This window comes from Hermetia illucens, chromosome 4, assembly GCF_905115235.1.
Source record: "Hermetia illucens chromosome 4, iHerIll2.2.curated.20191125, whole genome shotgun sequence".
NCBI lineage: Eukaryota > Metazoa > Arthropoda > Insecta > Diptera > Stratiomyidae > Hermetia > Hermetia illucens.
This window is the reverse complement of record NC_051852.1, coordinates 63633526-63656174: the sequence shown is the minus strand read 5'-3', so window position 1 is coordinate 63656174 and position 22649 is coordinate 63633526. Positions and strand designations below refer to the sequence as shown.

Sequence of the window (22649 nt, the reverse complement as noted above, 5' to 3'; positions counted from 1 at the left end):
AAGTTGGATGACTTAATTCCACCAAAGTTGGAATGCGACAAACGCACCTATACACGACATTGGGTCGAATGTCCACAGCCAATAATTGTTAAGCAAACGTCCAAAGGGGAGGCGATCCCTTTCAATAGGCGGCAAGTCAAACCACGAACTGCTAGTGATTGTGCTGCAATGCGCAAATGCGACGGTTCAGTAAAACATAAGAATTGCTTATACGGCCCCACTACCATAAGTGAACGGATATATCCGCCATGTCCATCGTTTTCGGAAACTCTGAAATACATTTCGATTGCGGATGTTGGTGAATGTAACTGCCTGGAAGAGAGATTGCCATTGCGGTTTGGGTATCAGAGGCCTTGCACTGACTCGCACGGAACAACGATGAAATCGGTTTCCTCGGGTGACGCAGTTAATTATTAACAGTTTCAGGAATTGAAAATTCGCATGACATATTTCAACGTTTTCATATGCTAGAAGAAACAAAGTTAGCACCTGATAAACTTTTATTTATTGAAAATTGTATAGATAACGGCGAAAAAGCCACCTTACGATAAAATGTAATTAATTAGAAGCTTAAGATCAATTTTATAATGGGTAGTAAACCGACCCATCTATTTACAAATATGTAGACATAAAAAACTGTTTCTAGAGGATATAAACAAAAGCTTACGATGGTAATCGACACAAATATCTTAAAGATTAATACTATATTATTTTGTAAGGAGTAAATATAATATATATTGGAGAAGTGCCTAGTTGGCCAAGCTTCTTTTAGTTATGCACGATCCTTCGAAGCTCTCAAGCGTGTCATATGCAACGTAAACCACTACATTGACCGTTTCGTCGATTGTAGGCTGCTCGACATTTCGTCATCACTCAAAGTGAACCTCTTCCTCTTTTTCGAATGCTCTTGAACTAACTCTGATGGTCGAATTTTAGAATTCTTTTGTTGGAGCCAATTGGTGTACTAGAAAATAAAGCGCAACGTTAACGTCAGAAACTGTGTTAGATATTACATACCAGAGTGTTTGTTCGAATGCCTGCTTCATAAAGCCCCCTTTCTATACTATCCATCTTATTCTCTGATTTGATTTCATCAACAGTATTTTTGGATATAGTGAGCAAATGCCTTACACGTTGCCTACATGTCTCATATAAAATTCGACCAAGCGAATGATTCCGGTCAAACGAAGCCAGATATCGACCATATTCGTAGTATTGCATATTCATCTTGCCAAGATCGATGTTTGTACTTTCTGCTTCACAAATTGCATTATGTACATTTTTGTACAATTCCGGTATTTGTATTCTAGAAATCACATTCTTCAATAAAAGATTTTTTAAAGAGTATTAAGAAGCCACAGCGTCATACATCAGATATGGATTGTTAATTTTCAACTCCTTAACGTACCACAGCGGAAGCTTTACAATTTTCCCTGGCTCCAAATGATCTGTCTCACATCCCGGGTCTAGGAAGCCTGCAATTTAATAGGCAATTAGTTAAAATATTAATGGTAGCTCCTGCCAGCGCAGACTGACCCATTTTTAACAGACGACTGCTCACTTGACACGAAATTTTTTCCTGGGTAACAAAAATATCGTCCACTGAATAATAGCTAGGAAAGTAACTTCTCGACCCCATAATTCCTCTAAGAATTTAAAACCACTTGGCGGGAACTACCATATGCCAAAAGTCCGTCATCAACAATGTCCGATCTCCCCAAAAACCGATAGTGGTGACATTTCGCCTATTTCTATTGTGAATTGATTTCCTTATTTGATGTTATGTACGTTCACGATTGAGGCATTCCCTTTCACACTAAAAGTGAGCAACATGTAGCAACAAAATGCACATTATCAGTCCGCTGCATAATTTTCAAATGCTCGACACATTCCGGTGCAGCTACGCTACCGCGACCTATCAATGTACACGGCAATCCAGCCTTAACTACCTAATCCAAAAAGGCAAATAGCACGTAATGCCCAGCTAGGTAGACATAAGGACATATATACGACGGTTATGTTCAGTTCGATCAGTGGAATCATAACTGCCGATAATGAATATATGTCAACTTTCCGCCGGAAGTTTCGTTAAATATGACTCAAGATAAGGAACTGAAATTGGTTTTTTAAATTTGAAACTGAAGTGATGTGTAAGCAAAACTTTTTCTTTGTCAATTGCCAGAAATGAGAAAATGTTGCATTTCACGCACAAAAGCCACATTTGATTTTCAAATTTAGATAAATCACTAGCCCTAATGCTGTGAAAACTTCCTTTATTTCACTTATTTCACATAAAACATAGAACTCAGAATTGACATAGTATAGAGCGTTGTGTTGTGACAACTGGAAGCTCAATAAGCGAATCGGTACTTATGATCTCAGGCTAATTAGAAACTAATTCAATGAATTCCCCGGGCAAAATTTACTTGCCAATATATACATATATATATATAGTTTAAAAGCCCACGGACCCTCTTCCCGCCCAACCGGACCGAGGGGCGACCAACCTAAGGATGGGCTGAAGGCGACATCCAAACGCCCGCATCACAGCGTTGATGCGTTTTAACGCAAAGTGTGTGCGACCATGCAAAAATGTATTACTACATCCCGATTGTCGCAAACACTTCAGCCAATGACGCGGATCTTATATCGAAGACAGTGCGGATCAAGACTGAAACCCATTAGGTCAGATTGTTACCGGAAAGGACTCTTCGGACTGTAGCACAGATTGCAAGGATAACTGCTTTTTGCATCTCCATGTATAGTCCAGCCCTAAGATCGAGCGTTTTCAGCGCTTTATGTAAGTTCTGCGGGACTAATCCCGTCGCTGAAATTACCACTGGGACTACTTCGATCTTTTGTAGTCCCCAAGTCTGCTTCATATCGTCTGCCAAGAGGCCGTAGTTCCGGATTTTTTGTGCAGTTTTTCAACAGTGTTCCGGTCCAACGGTACGGCTACATCGATTATGGAGCACGCCCGTTCTTCCTTGAGAAGAAGAACTAACTCGGTCTGTAATGATTAACACTGTGGTCGGTGGCAATTGTGGCTCAACAGAGTTGCCAAAAAATTGAGGGTCACTATCCCACTTCATCAGGGAGGAAGGGGGGTATTTGATTTAAAAACGTTGCACTACAATCAAGTGCATTCTCTTCGTGAGTTTTTTTATGAGAAACAATCCTCTAGCCAAATACATCAGGCTACCGTCATGGCAGATAATAAATTATCTCCTTTGAACTTGAGAAGCAGAGAATGGGATCCCATGTCGAATGTTACTTCAATCCAACAAAAGATCGACATGTGGAAAGAGAAACCCATTCACGGAGTTCATATCAAAAATTTGTTGTTGTCAGGCATTGACATCGAAGCCTCCAACAAATGGTTGACAAATGGTGTACTTTTCTATGAGACCGAAGCATTCCTAACTTCAATTCAGGATGCTTCGCTCCCAACAAAAAATTATAAACGGTACATTCTTCACGACTCCTCAATCATCAACTCCAGTTGTAGGTTATGCAACTGTGAAGAGGAGACCATCGAGCACATAACATCTGCGTGCAGGATGTTGAGCAGTACCGACTACAACAATCGTCATAACTCCGTCTGCAAGATTCTCCATCAAAACCTTGCATTGAAGTATAACTTAGTGGCAACCTACCATCCTTACTATAAGTATACTCCGCAGAGAATCTTGGAAAATGATGGGTCAAACTACTGTGGGATCACACTATTGCCACTGACCACAGTGTTAATCATAACAGACCCGATCAAGTTCTGCTTCTGAAGGAAGAACGAGCGTGCTTTTTAATCGATGTAGCTGTACCGTTGGACCGGAACACTGTTGAAAAACAGCACAAAAAATCCGGAACTACGGCCCCTTGGCAGACGATATGAAGCAGACTTGGAGACTACAAAAGATCGAAATAGCCCCAGTGGTAATTTCAGCGACGGGATTAGTTCCGCAGAACTTACATAAAGTGCTGAAAACGCTCGATCTCAGGGCTGGACTATACATGGAGATGCAAAAAGCAGTTATCCTTGCAATCTGTGCTATAGTCCAAAGAGTCCTTTCCGGTAACAATCTGACCTAATGGGTTTCAGTCTTGATCCGCACTGCCTTCGATATAAGATCCATGTCTGTAGTGTAGAACCACCGCGTCATTGGCTGAAGTGTTTGCGACAATCGGGATGTTTTCCCTCAAGCTATACTCTAATGTTGGGAATGAGCCTGTGCGTCCACCGACCTTTCGTAGACTCGTCCCATCTGCGTTGCCAGAGATCATGTGGCTCTGACCTTGCCGCATTTCGACGCTGTGCATGCCCCTCCATACGTCTTGCATGGTGCAGGACACTCACTTCTTTGATCAGAATGTCAACAGGGATCATGCCTGCCACCACCAATACTGCTTCATCTGATGTGGTTCTAAAAGCACTGCAAACCCTCAAAGCCGGTAAACCGAGTTCACCTGCTTCCATCTCTGAGAGTTTGCAAGCGCCTCTGCCCACACAGGCGACGAGTAGAGCAGGATGGAGCGCACCACTCCGGCTAGCACCAACCTTCGGCAATGTTTCGGTCCACCAATATTTGGCAACATTTTTGCAAGTGCCGTGGTGCATGCATACTCTAGGTGTTCCCTAAAACTCAATTTGGTGTCAATTATTACCCCCAGGTATTTGATAGCCTGCTTTGATTCGACCGTATGTCCACCGACCTCCACTTTCACAGTGTTATTTTTCCTGCGGTTCGTTATTAAGACCGCTTCCGTTTTCGCGTCCGCCAAGGTCAGCCCGCCTTTTCTAGCCAGGACTTTATCGCTCTCACTGTTTCCGTTGCGTAAACCTCCACATCTTCTGGGTGTTGTGCTGCAAAAACCACAGCTAGGTCATCAGCAAAGCCGACAATCGTAGTCCCCTCTGGGACGGGAAGAGCAAGCACCCCATTATACATGATATTCCACAACAGGGGACCAAGTACCGCTCCCTGTGCTACCCCGGCCGTGACAATATACTCTTTGGGCCCCTCATCCGTCCCGTACCAGAGAGTCCTCTCTGAGAGGTCCACCAAATTCGCTAAGTATCCGGGGACACCTATGTCAGCCAACGCCCCTTTAATTCTATTCCAGTTGGCCGAGTTGAATGCGTTTTTCACATTCAACGCCAGTACGGCACAGCAGCCGCCAGGAATCAGTGCACCTTTTGCAAGGTTTACCACCATATTAATTGCGTCCACCGTAGACTGGGCGCGTTGGAAACCAAACTGGCGTTCCAACAAACCATTGCTGGCTTCGACGATGGGCAGGAGTCTGTTGTAGATGACTCTCTCCGTCGTCTTCCCCATTGTATCCAACAGGCAGATAGGACGATACGACGCTTGGTTTCCAGGTGGCTTGCCAGGCTTCGGAAGCAATACCAACTTTTGCTTTTTCCACTGGGCAGGGAATATTCCTTCTTTTAGGCACGCCTCGAAGGTGTTGGCGAAAAGGTCGGGCCTAGTCTTCACTGCTAGTTTCAAAGCTCGGTTGGGGATGCCATCCAAACCTGGGGCCTTGTTGTCACCGAACCTACCACATATTTCCCGCAACTTCTCCACAGTTACAGGCGGTATTATGTCGTCATTTAGCTGGACAAAAATTACCCCAAAAAGTACAGGTGAGGATAAACCTGGTACGCCAGGTATATGTATGTGTGTATATGTATATATATGTATATGTATATGTATATATATACTCCACCTGTAAGGCACTCCATGAATCCAGTAGTCAGGAGAAGCTTAGTAACTGGGGATGTCGACCCAATTTATAATAAGGCTTTGACCGCATTCCAGGTCGCATTCACAGAGTATGCTGAGATTCTCCCAGACGCTAGGCCAAAGATCCCAAAACTGAAGTTTACTTCGGCAACTACTAACATCATTGCTGCCGTTGACAGAATTTTGGCTGATCGTTGGCTAGCGAGACTACTGCTACAGAGGTTCACAGCCTGATCTACGTTGCAGCTGCCACGGTTATTCGTCTCCATAACCAACATCTTAGAGCGAATAACAGAGGTATGTGCAGATGGACTTTACCGTTCTGGGTGTTTCGACTAAACAAAAGAGTCGAAAAGTTGAGAAAGGAGATTGGTCGTGTGACGCAAGCACTCCTTGGAAATCCATCACCAAGAGTGCACAGATGCGTTGCGAACATCATTGGAAACTACCATCTGTCCAATGATATGCCAATCGAAGAAATCCGCGAGGTGCTGAAGCAGAAACTTGCGGTATGCTCCAATCGCATCCGTAGGTATCAGAAAAGCTTTCAGCGAAGGACAGACAACGCCCTGTTCTTCCAGAATCAACGAGGATTCTACAAAAATCTCATCAACTCAGGTAGGGAAAGTAACCTCAATCTGGATCAGGCAGAAGACTTCTGGAGAAGTGTTTGGAGCGAATCCAGCCGTTGCAATTTAGAAGCAGCGTGGCTCCCACACCTTATGCGCTCATGCGAGGCCCTCCCCGAAATGACCATGCCTGACGTAACTGAAGTCGACGTTAAAGCAGCCCTTGACAAGGCAGGTAACTGGACGGCGCCAGGAGTTGACAAGATTCACAACTTCTGGCTGAAACGGTTCAAGAGCACTCACAGGATATTGGCAAATCAATTTAATCAGATGATTGCCGATCCTGATTTAGTTCCACCATTTTTCACCAAGGGGATAACTTTCCTCATCCCCAAGGAACAGGGTGTCTCTTGCCCTTCAAAATGTCGACCAATTACTTGTCTTCCTACCATCTACAAGGTCTTCACTTCAGTTCTGTGCGCGAACATCTCAAAACATCTTGATGTTCATAAATTGATAGCTGAGGAGCAAAAAGGATGCGCAAAAGGCTCCCGAGGCTGCAAAGAACAGCTTATAATCGATACGGTAGCTGTAAAGCAGGCTGTCCACCAAAAACGAAACATCTCGACAGCCTACATCGATTATAAATCAGCCTTTGACTCCATATCACATTCGTGGTTACTACAAGTGTTACGCTTGTATAAAATCAACCCGAATGTTGTTCTTCTACTGAGAACAGTAATGAAGAATTGGAGCAAGAAGCTATCGGTATCTTCGCAAACATCAGGAGAGATACCAATCAGGCGTGGCATTTTCCAAGGCGACTCTCTAAGCCCACTGTGGTTTTGTTTGGCTTTGAATCCGCTATCCCATCTTTTGCATGAAAGCAAATACGGGTTCCAAGTCAAGCATGGCATATTGTCGAAATGTACATTGAGCCATTTAATGTACATTGACGACATCAAATTGTATGCCAAAGACGAGAACCAACTTCGCTCCTTGCTGGACATCACCATCCAGTTCGGCAGGGATATCGGCATGCAGTTGGGTTTGGAGAAATGTCGCATAAAAACAATTGTTCGGGGAAAACACACCGACAACGAAGGATACAGCCAAAATAACATCCGAATTGAGGGCATGGATTCGGACGACGTCTACAAATACCTCGGCATATTGCAAGCAACAACACCTGCTGTGGCAATAATTAAATCTAAGTTGCTGGGGGAATGTGAGCGGCGTCTGGATCTTGTCCTTAAAACTGAGCTGTACGGGAAAAATAAAATCATGGCAATCAACACCTTTGCCATTCCCGTCCTTCTATACACTTTCGGTGTGATACAGTGGAGTAATACTGATTTAGAATCTGTCAATAGACGGGTAAGGGTAGTTCTTGCAAACAACAACATGCACAATAGAGCTGCCGAAAAATTGAGGATCACGATCCCACGTCATCAGGGAGGAAGGGGGGTACTTGATTTAAAAACGATGCTACATTCTCTTCGTGAGTTTTTCTACGAGAAACAATCCTCTAGCCAAATACATCAGGCTACCGTCATGGCAGATAATAAATTATCTCCTTTGAACTTGAGAAGCAGAGAATGGGATCCCATGTCGAATGTTACTTCAGTCCAACAGAAGATCGACATGTGGAAAGAGAAACCCATTCACGGAGGTCATATAAAAAATTTGTTGTTGTCAGGCATTGACATCGAAGCCTCCAACAAATGGTTGACAAATGGTGTACTTTTCTATGAGACCGAAGCATTCCTAACTTCAATTCAGGATGCTTCGCTCCCAACAAAAAATTATAAACGGTACATTCTTCACGACTCCTCAATCACCAACTCCAGTTGTAGGTTATGCAACTGTGAAGAGAAGACCATCCAGCACATAACATCTGCGTGCAGGATGTTGAGCGGTACCGAGTACACCAATCGTCATAACTCCGTCTGCAAGATTCTCCATCAAAACCTTGCGTTGAAGTATAACTTAGTGGCAACCTACCATCCTTACTATAAGTATACTCCGCAGAGAATCTTGGAAAATGATCGGGTCAAACTACTGTGGGACCACACTATTGCCACCGACCACAGTGTTAATCATAACAGACCCGATCTAGTTCTGCTTCTGTAGGAAGAACGAGCATGCTTTATAATCGATGTAGCCGTACCGTTGGACCGGAACACTGTTGAAAAACAGCACGAAAAAATCCGGAACTACGGCCCCTTGGCAGATGATATGAAGCAGACTTGGAGACTACAAAAGATCCAAGTAGTCCCAGTAATAATTTCAGCGACGGGATTAGTCCCGCAGAACTTACATAAAGCGCTGAAAACGCTCGATCTTAGGGCTGGACTATACATGGAGATGCAAAAAGCAGTTATCCTTGCAACCTGTGCTATAGTCTGAAGAGTCCTGTCCGGTAACAATCTGACCTAATGGGTTTCGAAGAAATCCTCGAGGTGCTGAAGTAGAAACTTGCGGTATGCTCCAATCGCATCCGTAGGTATGAAAAGAGCTTTCAGCGAAGGACAGACAACACCTTGTTCTTGCAGAACCAACGGGGATTTTATAAAAATCTCACCAACTCAGATAGGGAAAGTAACCTCGATTTGGATCAGGCAGAAGACTTATGGAGAAGTGTTTGGAGCGAACCTAGCCGTTGCAATTTAGAAGCAGCGGGGCTCCTACACCTTATGCGTTCATGCGAAGACCTCCCCGAAATGACCATGCCTGACATTACTGAAGCTGACGTAGAAGCAGCCTTTGAAAAGACAGGTAATTGGAAAGCGCGAGGAGTTGATAAGATTCACAACTTCTGGCTGAAGCGGTTCAAGAGCATTCAACGGGTATTGGCAAATCATTTTAATCGGATGATTCTCGATCCGAAATTAGTTCCACAATTTTTCACCAAGGGGGATAACTTTTCTCATTCCCACGGAACAAGATGCCTCTTGCCCTTCAAAATGTCGACCAATTACTTGTCTTCCTACTATCTACAAGGTCTTCACTTCAGTTGTGTGCGCGAACATCTCAAAACATCTTGATGTTCATAAATTGATAGCTGAGGAGCAAAAAGGATGCGCAAAAGGCTCCTGAGGCTGTAAAGAAGAGCTTGTAATCGATATGGTCGCTGTAAAGCAGACTGTCCAACAAAAACGAAATATCTCGACAGCCTACATCGATTATAAATCAGTCTTTGACTCCATATCACTTTCGTGGTTACTGCAAGTGCTACGCTTGTACAAAATCAACTCGAATATGGTTCTTCTCCTCAGAACAGTGATGAAGAATTGGAGCACAAAGCTATCGGTATCCTCACAAACATCAGGAGAGATATCAATCAGGCGTGGCATTTTCCAAGGCGACTCTCTAAGCCCACAGCGGTTTTCTTGCAAACAACAACATACACACTAGAGCTGTCGAAAAATTGAGGATCACTATTCCACGTCATCAGGGAGGAAGGGGGTACTTGGTTTAAAAACGTTGCACTACAATCAAGTGCATTCTCTTCGTGAGTTTTTTTATGAGAAACAATCCTCTAGCCAAATACATCAGGCTACCGTCATGGCAGATAATAAATTATCTCCTCTGAACTTGAGAAGCAGAGAATGTGATCCCATGTCGAATGTTACTTCAGTCCAGCAGAAGATCGACATCTGAAAGGAGAAACCCATTCACGGAGGTCATATAAAAAATTTGTTGTTGTCAGGCATGGACATCGAAGCCTCCAACAAATGGTTAGCTAATGGTGTACTTTTCTATGAGACCGAAGCATTCCTAACTTCAATTCAGGATGCTTCGCTCCCAACAAAAAATTATAAACGGTACATTCTTCACGACTCCTCAATCACCAACTCCAGTTGTAGGTTATGCAACTGTGAAGAGGAGACCATCCAGCACATAACATCTGCGTGCAGGATGTTGAGCAGTACCGAGTACACCAATCGTCATAATTCCGTCTGCAAGATTCTCCATCAAAACCTTGCGTTGAAGTATAACTTAGTGGCAACCCACCATCCTTACTATAAGTATACTCCGTAGGGAATCTTGGAAAATGATCGGGTCAAACTATTATGGGATCACACTTTTGCCACCGACCACAGTGTTTTTTTTTTTTTTTTATTTAATTAACGGACAACAAGCAGAGAGTATTCCAATTAATTATTGTCCTCAGGAGGAGGAGGAAAAATTTATACTACGTTTAAAACTACTTAAAGTAGGGAAGTTAAAAGGACCAAGCTGTTTTGCATTATAATTTCGGCAAAGCCTGGGAATCGGGGAATGAAAATAGACTTCGAGCTCCGCGAAGAGTACGTTGAAAATATCTGCGCTACGTGTGTTATAAGACGCAGGACGGCAGGTGATCTCGTCAGCGGCGGAGCAGTCCATCAGACGCGAGGAAAGTTTAAAGAATGTGCATAGATCCAGATAGGATCTACACTGTTGTAGGAAGGGAAGGTTTAGAAAGCGGAGGCGCGAGGGGTAATCCACACGAGGGAAGCTTTTCTTAAAGAAGAGGGAACGGGTGAATTTACGTTGCACATTTTCAAGGGCAAGACAATCACAGTTACGGGAGGGTGACCAGATCTCGGAGCAATACTGGAGGGTATTCCTTACGAGGGAATTGAAGAGAGCTAAGGAGGGTTGGATGGAGTCAAAATCAGAGGAGGAGCGAAGAATAAAGCCTGACAATTTTGCTGCTCGATTGATGACGTCGAGGCAATGGGTGTCAAAGCGGAGCTTATTGTCGAAAGTGACTCCGAGGACTTGAGTGGAATTTAAGCAGGATAAGGAATGTCCGTCAAGCGAGTAGGAGAAAGAAGTGGGTGAGGATTTTAGGGAGTAGCACATAGAGTGACACTTTCTGACGTTTAGCGCTAAACCATTAGTCGAGCACCAACGAACCAGAGTGTCCAGGTTATTCTGAAGGGAAACACAGTCCATAGGCGATGATATAGCGGAAAACAGCTTAAGGTCGTCTGCATAGAGCAAACAGGGACAAGTAAGGAGGGGAGGAAGGTCGTTAATAAAAAATAAAAATATCATAGCAGAGGACCCAGAATAGCCCCCTGTGGGACGCCAGAAGAGGGGGAGAAGGAGCGGGAAGTACAGCCGTCAAAAGAGACGCGGCAGGATCGGTTGGAAAGGTAAGAGGCAAGCCATAAAACAAGTGGTATGGGAACGTTTAGGGACGAGAGTTTGGATAGAAGTATCTTGTGATTTACAGTGTCGAAGGCTTTCGCGAAGTCAGTGTAAATGGTATGCACTTCTTGCCGTGAATTTAGACATTTGGCGACAAAGTTGGTAAAGTCAAGCAGGTTGGAGGCAGTGGACCTACGTTTAACGAAGTCATGTTGTTCTTTCACTATGTGTTGGCCAAAGTGGGCGGACAACCAGTCGCTGACATATCTTTCCAGGATCTTGGAACAGGAGGAGAGGAGGGAAATGGGACGTTAATTCTCAGCAAGCGAACGATCGCCACTTTTGTGAATGGGGATAATGAGAGCCTCTTTCCACAAACTGGGAAAATGATTCTCTTCAAGGCTTTTGTTGAAAATAAGAGATAGGGGAAGGGAGATGGACTTACCAGTTTTGAGTAAAAAGAGGTTTGGAAGACCATCGTAGCCAGGTCCGACCTTGGCATCAAGTTCGCCAATGAGGTATTCGACAAGGATAGGGGTAAGAAGGGGAATGGTAGGCGATGTGGAGCAGGCTACAACTACTATCGGGAGGGATTATCTGATATAGGGATATCTGAACATCGAACTCGAGAGCAGGATGATGGGCGTCAGGGGCAACGTAAGACGGAGCATGAAGGAATTGGGAAAGATAACGTACAGGAAGGTTAGAGAGGACAAGGTCAAGAGTGCGATCTAAGTGGTTTCTAGAAAGGTTAAATTGGAGGGTCCCACAGGTGTACATGAAAGTGGATAGAGGAAGGGAAGGGTGGGTCGAGTTATTAGGGAGGGAGGGAAGGCCAGGAATAACGGGCCAGGAGAGCATAGGAAGATTAAAGTCAACACAGAGGATGAAAGGAAGTGAGGGAAACAAAACGGTTAGGGACTCTGATAATTTGTCGAAGAAATCCTCGTACAGAGAAGGCGGGCTTAGGCAGGGAAAATATACACACGATATGATAAAGGGACATACGTTTGGCGGAAGGACACATATGATAACAGAATCGTAGGAGGAGGAGGAGGAGGAGGAAAAAATGATTTCGGCACGGAGAGGCGACTTAACAGGGCACCTCCGCCAGTTGTCTTGCCAAGCGCAACGCAGTCTCTGTCACAACGAAAGACAGAGTAACCTTCGAGAAGCTCAGAATCTAAAATCCTGTCATCCAGCCAGGTTTCAGAAATGCAGATGACATGATGTTGGAATGCTAAGGCAGACAGTTTGAAATCCGACAGTTTGAAATCCGACAGCTTGGTCCTTAGACCCCTTACATTTTGATAAAATAGCCTATAGTTATTGGAATCATTCAAGTTCGGCGAGGCAGTCGGGCGGGCCGGAAATTTTCGCGGAGCTTAGACCTCTGATAAGACTTAACGAAGACCCCCTGTGGCCAAAAGGAGGATTGGACGATAGCATCGAAGTCATGGGGATATGTCACTTTGAAGGAAGCTATCCTTCGTCAGCTTCACACAGGAAAGAGGTGACAAAGTTGAGTTGCTTTTGCTTCTGATATTGGCCAGAATTTCGTCGAGCGTAGTGGAGTACGCTAGCCTTGACACGAACAGCTGTTTCGGTGCCGAGGCGACGTTCAATTGGGGGCCGCTCGGACGACATGAGGTCGGAAAGGCCTGCGGTTCAGCGATGGCGGGCGTCGATGATACACAGGAGGAAGTGTGCGGTGGTGCTAATGTAGCGACTGTAGGATAAACGTCAGAACTTCGTAGCGCATCCGATGTTGCGTAGGGAGCTTGTCCCTCGGATGGAGGATTTTTCAGTCGGCTAGCGGACGTCATCGGGTTGATACCATCTTTTATGGACACACTGGAATAGAGCGAGGCAGATAGAGGCAGAGAATTAGAATTAATCGACCGGGGCGACTTAGGTATGGCGCCAGTTTTGTTGGCTGCAGTCGCCGTCGAGGTATAAGCAGAGCCAGTCAGCGGCATCTCAGGAGCTGAGACTACGCTGGTGCTCGATAAAGCAGCAGCTTGCGGGGGCAGAATTGTCGGCGATTTTGAAACTGCAAGTTGAATCGACGCCAAAGTCGCCGTGTGTCGATGCAGCAGCTGAAGTGCATCCGATAGCGTGGTACCGCAGCAGGCGTTACAACGATAGGTAACGTTAGGGGAAAATTTAGCCCGAATATCTATAAACGCAGAGGGAATACCCAAGCATTTGGCGTGGAAGGTCGCACCACAGTACCCATCGCAGTCTAAAAATTTGTAGCGAATAGATTTCGGCTCCTTACAAATGGCACACAGAGTACTATAAATCGGTGAGGAAGTTGCCATAATAAATTTGGAAAAAGGTGATTAAACACACAAGCCACGGGAGTGTAGTCACAATAGTTTATCGATAGTAGTAATATGAAGTTCAATTGAGAATGAAATTACGCGCACTCTGTAAAGATTTGGCAACAGTATAGTTAATTAGGGGAAAAAAAACTGTAAAGCGGGGTGTAGGAGGATCCAACTCAGTATCTAGCGCACAATAGGCGAGCGTGTTGTCACAGCACCACGTAACACTTTCTATGTCTTCGAAAACAGAGAAACAGGAATTAGTAACGAAGATCGCCTAAAGATAAGCAAAAAAAGTCAGAGTTATTTGCAAATCACTGCACTTGAAACAAAAGGTAATTGACCGGGGAACAGTAATTCCAAAATTGGATGCAAATTATTGCTTTCGGAACAAAATTTTAAGTCTTCGAGAGTACACAAGAAGCGCGAGAATTAGCCGTTCCACTTGCGCGAGGTATTGACACAACGCACAGCACCAGGTTTCTCAGGGAAAGGCTCAGAGAATAAGGTAATAGGAAACTGCAGAGTAATTGCGATAAAAAGTTCGTTTAGCACGTCCGTTCGACTCAAAGTTCACATGGAATCCCGGTTCTCATGGTACCAGATAACCTCCGGTGAGGCTTCGTGACAGAGCCACTTCAGATGAGTCCCTTGCAGACTCGGGTCTGATTGGATGTTGCCTTCAGCCCATCCTTAGGTTGGTCGCCCCTCGGTCTGGTTGGGCGGAAAGAGGGCCCGTGGGCTTTTTTAACTATATATCCTGGTGTACCAGGATAATTTAGACCTGAGTGGCAAACGCAGAGCTGTGCATGCGACCAGGTGCGTATCATGAGTTGCGAATAATGACATGGCCTACCGGGTCAGCTACGAATATCGCAAGTTAATCTTCTAAATAAGTAGCCGCGGACAAGCAGAACGTTTCCGTTTGTGTTCGTCCACCCACCCCCCGTCCCCCCTTAACTATCTTCCCTTTCTGGCGGACTAAACCTCCTTAACAAATCCGTAATTTGGAGTGAAGGAACCGACACGCCTATCGATGATTGCAGTGACTTTACATGAAACGAAGACAGTACTCAACACGGTTAAGGGTCGCTCAACAACATTAGAGCGGCTTTTCGCTATTGTATGTTTTGACGGTTATGCCGTCAATCACCAGGGACGGAAGACCTAGGCGTCGTATGGTTTCGACGAATCAACTCAATGAATTTATCATCTGCGCCTATTACCGTGTCACGGATTTGGAACAGAATCCATCAGGGTACAGTAAGTCATGTTCCGGAACAGAACATCGTCAAAAAGTGCCGGGTGATAGTGTGTAACGACCGAGTTGCCTTACCAACTAGGCAACAAACCTTCCAAGAGGTTTCACTTGAGATCGGTCTTAAGTTATTGAATTACCGGAATAGTCGAAGGAGCAACACAAGTACTCCACCTGTAAGACATTCCATGAACCCAGTAGTCAGGAAAAGCTTAGTAACTGGGGATGTCGACCCAATTTATAACGAGGTTTTGATCGCATTCCGCTAGGCCAAAGATCCTAAAACTAACATTTTGGCTGATCGTTTGTCTAGCGAGATTACTGCTGTTATGTTGCAGCTGCCACGGTTATTCGTTTCCATAATCAATATCTTGGAGCGAATAACACGGGTATGTACAGGAGGAATTTACCGTTCTCGGTATTCCGGCTCAATATTAGAGTCGAAAAGTTGAGAAAGGAGATTGGTCGTGTCACGCAAGCAATTCTTGGAAATCCATCACCATCAACATCATTAGAAACTACCATCTGTCCAATAATGTGCCAGTCAGGTTGAAGACTTCTGGAGAAATGTTTGGAGCGAACCTAGTCGTTGCAATTTAGAAGCGGCATGACTCCCGCACCTTATGCGTTCATGCGAGGCCTTCGCCGAAATGACCATGCCTGACATTACTGAAGCTGACGTAAGAGCAGCCCTTGAAAAGACAGGTAATTGGAAAGCGCCAGAAGTTGATAAGTTTCACAACTTCTGGCTGAAGCGGTTCAAGAGCATTCAACGAGTATTGGCAAATCATCATTATCGCAATTTTTCACCAAGTGGATAACTTTTCTCATCCTCAAGGAACAGGGTGCCTCTTGTCCTTCAAAATGTCGACCAATTACTTGTCTTCCTACTATCTACAAGGTCTTCACTTCAGTTTTGTCCGCGAACATCTCAAAACATTTTGATGTTCATAAATTGATAGCTGAGGAGCAAGAGGAATGCGCAAAAGACTTCCGAGGCTGTAAAGAACAGCTTGTAATCGATACGGTCGCAGTAAAGCAGGCTGTCCACCAAAAGCGAAATATTTCGACAGCCTATAGCGATTATAAATCAGCCTTTGACTCCATATCACATTCGTGGTTACTGCAAGTGTTATGCTTGAACAAAATTAACCTGAATGTGGTTCCTCTCCCGATAACAGTAATGAAGAATTGGAGCACGAAGCTATCGGTATTCTCACAAACATCAAGCGAAATATCAATCAAGTGTGGCATCTTTCAAGGCAATTCTCTTAGCTCACTGTGGTTTTGCTTGGCTTTAAATCCACTATCCCGTCTTTTGCATGAAAGCAAATACGGGTTCCAAGTCAAACATCAAATTGTATGCCAAAGACGAAAACCAACTTCGTTCCTTGCTGGACATCACCATTCAGTTCAGTAGGGATATCGGCATTCAGTTGAGTTTGGAGAAATGCCGCATCGAAACAATTGTTCGGGGAAAACATGGTCCGGTAGGGATAACCGGCGGGAGTCGTCTGACTTGGTGACTGGGTCGGGCTCTCGTAACGGACAGTACGGCGTCGAAATCGCTAGTCGTGGGGCGGTTCGACGTCTAGGCGCCACGACGACCAGGTGCACTGCTCCGCCTGCTGCAGCTGTTTCGCCACAATCTGTGGCGACCACTTCAGCAGGTTCGCGTAGGCAGCGGATGAAATGGACTGAAGAAATGAACCTCTTCATCATCCGCTCCTACTACGAAATAACGGCGGGAGCATCTTACCGCCCCTTGTTGCACCACACCGCATTGCAGGCAACAGGTTCAGTACTCACCGAAGCACTCTTCTCCACCGTTCAGCTGAGGTTTCCGCTGAGGTTCGGGACGAATTCCAAAGAGCGTGTATAGAATTCTCGGATATGGATCCTTTGCATAGACCAGGTATTCCCAGCCTCTATGCATCTTCAGCAACTCCGGGAATTCTATCTCAAATCAATGATGAGATTTCGTCTCGGCTGTGTGCTGATATGTCGCTGCTGCAACTACAATCACTTGTGTATTGTGGTGCAGTTGCGGCTATCAAATTGCACGGTCAGAAGATTCGCTTTCGTGTTATTGGTGTGAGTGACTGAAGAGATTTACCATGGAAAATTCGTATGGAACGTCGGCGGGACTCACTAAAGCAGGACATTGTTAGACTGATTCAGATCAGCACTGGCAATGTGAGCCGACGGGTGAGAAATAATGCAGAGGGTTTACCGGAACTATGCCATCCCCAGTGAGACACCCGTAGTTGAAATTCTGGACACACTAAAACAAAAACTTTCTGTCATATGCAGTCGGTTACGACGGTATGGCGAAAGTTATTCCAGACGTGTCCAGAATGCAACATACGCGAGGAACCAGCGGAGTTTTTTCAGTTCTCTCAACGAATCCCAACAGAGCATCCAGACAGTGCAGTTTTCGGTAACAGAAGCGAAAGGATATTGGGGTGGACTTTGGGAGTTACCCACCCAGTATGCTGAGCATGCTGAGTGGATCACCACCGAAGGCACCCGCCATGTCAATACACTTGGCATGAATTTTGCGGATGTTACCGAAGAGGAAGTTCGAGGAGCCATAAACATCTCGAAGAACTGGAGGGGCCCAGGTCTGGATCGGGTGCAGAATTTCTGGTATAAGAAATTTACCAGCATACACAGTCTGTTGGCACGCAGTATAAATGAGGTCATGAGTCGGCCGGAGGCGTTTCCACCCTTCCTCACCGTGGGGATTACCTACCTTATCCCTAAGAAGTACACGGTGCAGTACCCCGCAGACACAAGGCCGATTACTTGCTTACCAACCGTCTACAAATTCATCGCGTCCATTATTAGTGGAAGGATCAATGCGCACCTCGAGACCAACAACATTCTGTCCGAGGAGCAGAAGGGCTGCCGAGTTGGGTCAAGGGGTTGCAGAGAGCAACTCATTATCGACTCGGTAGTTGTAGGACAAGCAACTAGAGGCCAAAGAAACCTCTTCAGTTGGTATATCGATTATGCCAAGGCTTTTGATAGCGTTCCGCATACCTGGCTAATCGATATCCTACATCTGTATCGCATTGGTCCGAAACTATTAAAATTTTGGCGACAGTCATGGAAGGGTGGCATACCACCTTATCAGTGTGTATATCTGAGGGAGCTAATACCTCAAAGCCCATCCGTATACGGAGGGGCATCTTCCAGGGGGATTCGCTGAGTCCCCCTTTCATGGCTACTGAATGAAGCTAGAGGGCATCGTTTTGCAATAAAGTATGGTCTACGTGCTAAGTGCGAACTGATACACTTGATGTACTTAGATGACATCAAACTGTATGCTGGGACTGACAACCATCTGTCTGACAACCAAATGTCTGTTGCGAATAATAGACATGTTCAGCCGTGATATTGGGATGGAGTTTGGATTAGACAAATGTCGAATTCAAGTCATCCGCAAAGGTCATCACGAGCCGCATGCTGGACATAGCATTGGTGACCTCCACATCGAAGCTATGACCGAGACAAACTTCTACAAGTACCTAGGAATTCTGCACGGAGCCCATGCTCGAGTTGGTGATCTGAAGGATGCTCTGCTGTCCGAATTCCTGCGACGTGTAAAGCTGGTGCTGAAATCGCATCTCTCGGGGAAGAATAAAATAAGCGCGTTGAATGTATTCGCTATACCTTCACTGGCTTATGTATTCGGAATATTGCCGTGGACGAAGATCGATTTGGAAAACGTTCAGCGGCAGATACGGATAACTATGTCCAAATTCCGAATCCATTATACAAGGTCTGCCGTGGAGCGGATGAACCTGCCTCGTGACATCAGAGGTAAGGGCGTGGTTGACGTGGAGGCACAACATCATCGCCAAGTCGACTCGCTGCACGCTTATTTTTACAGCAAAGAGCAGGCGAGTCCCTTGCATGCGGCTGTCTGTAAGGCAGACTGTGGACTGACTCCACTTAACTTGAAGGATCGATCTTTCAATCCTCTGAGTGGGGTGAAGTCGGACCAAGAGCGGATCGATGAATGGAAGTCGAAGGCAATGCACGGTAAACACGTGAATTGTCTTTGGCAGCCATTTGTCGATTTGCATTTGTTGAACAGATGGCTGTGTGCTGGGAAGATCTTTGCTGAGACGGAGGGGTTCATGTGTGCCATTCAGGACGGCGTGGTCGCCACCCGAGCTTATAAAAAGCTCATTATGAAAGAACGGGTGGAGAACGACCAGTGTAGAATGTGTGGTTCGGCGTTAGAGACGTTGGACCATCTCATTTCGGGATGTGCTGTTATGGCACCGGCGCAATACATCACCAGGCATAATGCTGTATGTAAGGTTATCCATCAAAACCTTGCCTACGAGCATGGGCTGATCACGGGAACATGTCCGGTTTACCGATATGAGCCGCAAGTAGTACTTGATAGTTCTGCTTCCAACATGTATTGGGACCGGCAACTTCTGACTGATTGCCATACCGCACACAACAAGCCTGATGTACTGTTAGTTGACAGGACGGGTCGCTCCACATATATTATTGATGTTGCTATCCCCCATAATGCAACATTGAACGGAAATACGTGGAGAAGAAGGTGAAGTATGAGCCATTGGCTCGGGAAATCAAAAAAATTTGGCGTCTTGAGCGGGTGGTTGTATTTCCCATAATATTGTCAGCTACAGGCATTGTACCTAAATCCCTCACAGCTTCCCTTGATGTCCTGGGACTTTCGCACAGTCTGGTTCAAACTATGCAGAAGTTCACCATTCTGCATACGTGCTCGATGTTGCGGGGAGTTCTCGACGGATTCTCCCATTGACCTACCACCGGCCACCACCATCAGCGCGTCTTTAGTTTTTAAGTAGGTAGGTTCGTCCGAGCCTAAATGTTTGGCACTTAGTGCTAGTATTAGATAAAATCCGGCATCTGCCAAAATTGTGATAACTCGGAAAATAATAATAATAATCGTTGGCACAACAATCCATATTGGGTCAGGGCCTAGAAGTGTGTTAGAGCACTTCATTCAAGACCGTAACGGTATTTTACAGTACACTGTAGGAGGCAATGTGCTCAGCATTGCGCTTATTACCCTGATTTGACTCAGGTACTCATTCACAGCTGAGTCGACTGGTATCCGACGTCAAATCACGATACAAATCCCTCTGCCGCCAGTGAGAATTGAACCGCGACCTTCCGTATGACAGTCTTGTGCTCTAACCACTCAGTTATCCGGACACTGTTGCTGTTATGGAGATCGTAAATGCGGTTCATCGAGCCAAAGCACACAGCCGCCGATCTCGACGGATAGTGCTCCTTATAACGCTTGATGTGAGAAATGCCTTCAATTCCGTAAGATGAACAGATATGCTAGGCACACTAGAAAACTCATTTCACGTGCCAAGCTATCTCTTGCGGATATTGAGGGATTATCTGAAAGACCGCTCCCTGCTCTACGAGATGCTAGCGGGCCAAAGGAGGATGGAAATCACGTCGGGAGTAGCACAGGGATCCATCCTAGGGCCGGACCTCTGGAATGCTTCTTACGATAGTCTGCTGAGACTCGATATGCCCGAAGAATCGCGGTTAAGCGGACAACGTTACGGCACTTGTTGAACAGGCGCAAAGCAGGCTTGGCATATTGATGCACCGGGTAAGCGGATGGATGGCTGCTCACGATTTCAGCCTTGCGCTGGAAAAAATCGAGGTAGTCATATAGAGTCAAAACCAGCGGTTAAATACCTTGGTTTAATGTTCGGTCCGAAGATGAACTTCTTCGAGCAAATCAAAGCAGCAGCGGACAGGGCTGCAGCTGGAGTCTCGGCCTTGGGTCGGCTAATGGCGAATGTCGGGGCCCCTATATCTACTAGGAGACGTCTCCTTATGGGAGCAACGCAGTCGGTCCTGCTCTGATGCAGAGGTTTGGACTGATGCCCTTGACAAGGAGGTGCATCCTAAACGCCTTGGTCAAGCGCAGAGGTGGGGAGCTTTGCGAGTGGTGTCTGCTTATCGCACCGTCTCCGAACCGGCTGTGATGGTGATCGCGGAAGTGACCCCCGTTGCCCACCATGCCAAAAAGCGCAAAGCTATCTACTGCCGTAAGGCCGAGAACTTAAGAGAGGTGGTTGCCTGTGAAGAACGTCAACGCACCCTTACCGAGTGGCAACTTTCTTGGCAAAATGAGCCAAGGGGCAGATGGACTGCGCGGCTCATCGACAAATTAGACCCGTGGTTGAACCGAACGCACGGTGAGATTGATTACTTCCTTACCCAGGTGCTGAGAGGTGGCGGGGAGTGGCCGAGGAGAACCTCCATGTGGTGGCACCGGGAAACGCTGTATCGCATTGGCTTGCCGGCCGTGATGCAGTAGGCGAATGCTCCAAGGCTCAATTAGGGCGATCAGACCCGAGTCTGCACGGGGACTCATCTGAAGTGGCTTCCGCCACGAAACCTTACCAGGGATATACTGGTACCATGGGAACCGGGGTAGCCCCTGGACTCACATACTTCGGGAGAATTCCTGTCGTATATGAGTACAGCTCGGTTGTTTGCGGTTGGTCCCCTAGTGGGAGCTTCATGGGGTTTGTTGGTGATGCTCAAGCGAGAAGAGACCTTTGGGCCTCGGCGTGGTGTTGCGTTTCAACACGGGTGCCGTACTCCTTAGTTCGGTAGAGATTTAGGTATGTCTTGCATCCACCAGTATGAATGCTAAGCCATGCACTTGGTATAGACTGGTACCGTGGTTGCTCGTCACAGTGGGGCTCTGATTGTGGTTCCAAAATCAATCCGTGTCTTAAGAAGACCGTAGGATTAAGTCTCCACGACAGGTACCTACGTTAAAACCCCAAGGACTTAACTTCCTTACGCAACTTCTAAGTGGACATGGAGGTTTTCAGTCTTATCTGCACAGGATCCGGAAGGCGCGATCTCCTGAATGTGTGTTTTGCAATGGAGTGGCGGACGACGTTGAATACACTTTTTTCTCTTGCGAGAGGTGGGACGACTTTCGCAAGCAGCTTTATGCAGACACAGAGGAGCTCTCTCCAGACAACATTTTCAGAAAGATGCTGAAGAGCGCTGGCAGCTGGAATCGTATTGCGCATTATGGTCGGGCTCTTCTTATTGCGAAGAAGATTGAACTCGACCTGCGGAGGGACCGGTCTGTAAGGGGTTCCCTAAACTAACAAGTCCTTTCCTCCCCTCCTCCGCCGTTGGTGAAAGGAATTCCCTGACTTGAAGGCTCCCAAAGCCGGGAGAGCGAGAAGGCTAGCCCGAAGTAATGTGTCAAACGGTTCCAGGCTAGTGCTCTGATGACAGGAAAGTGTTTAGTTGGTAGTCCGACAGTGTGCTGTTGCGGGAGTCCCAACACTTTGTGCGTAAACGCATTCACCTACCCTACTCCAAAAAAATAAAAAGGATCAATGATGGTGGTGGTAGGAAATGCTGCGCAGCGAGACAAAAGAAAAAATATCATAACCTGACTCTAGTCTCCTTAAAAAAATATAAAAAAAGTTATCAATCATGCAATCCTTACTCAACACGATTTGTTGAAGGTTAAAAAATATGTTGTACCATCTTCACTTTACCCGAATCCTGGTATACTCCTTAT

At 45.9% G+C, this 22649-nt stretch overlaps 1 protein-coding gene across 1 annotated transcript; it reads right to left on the bottom strand.

Moving 5' to 3' along the window:
• Nucleotides 1-482: 482 nt before the first annotated feature.
• LOC119655853 (probable DNA replication complex GINS protein PSF3) lies at nucleotides 483-1739 on the bottom strand. The gene is made up of 4 exons (XM_038061972.1): nucleotides 1537-1739; nucleotides 1370-1475; nucleotides 1018-1306; nucleotides 483-964 (listed from the first exon to the last, which is right to left on the bottom strand). The coding sequence occupies exons 1-4, from the start codon at nucleotides 1637-1639 to the stop codon at nucleotides 824-826; spliced, it is 639 nt and encodes a 212-aa protein (XP_037917900.1). The 5' UTR covers nucleotides 1640-1739; the 3' UTR covers nucleotides 483-823.
• Between the last annotated feature and the right edge of the window lie 20910 nt (nucleotides 1740-22649).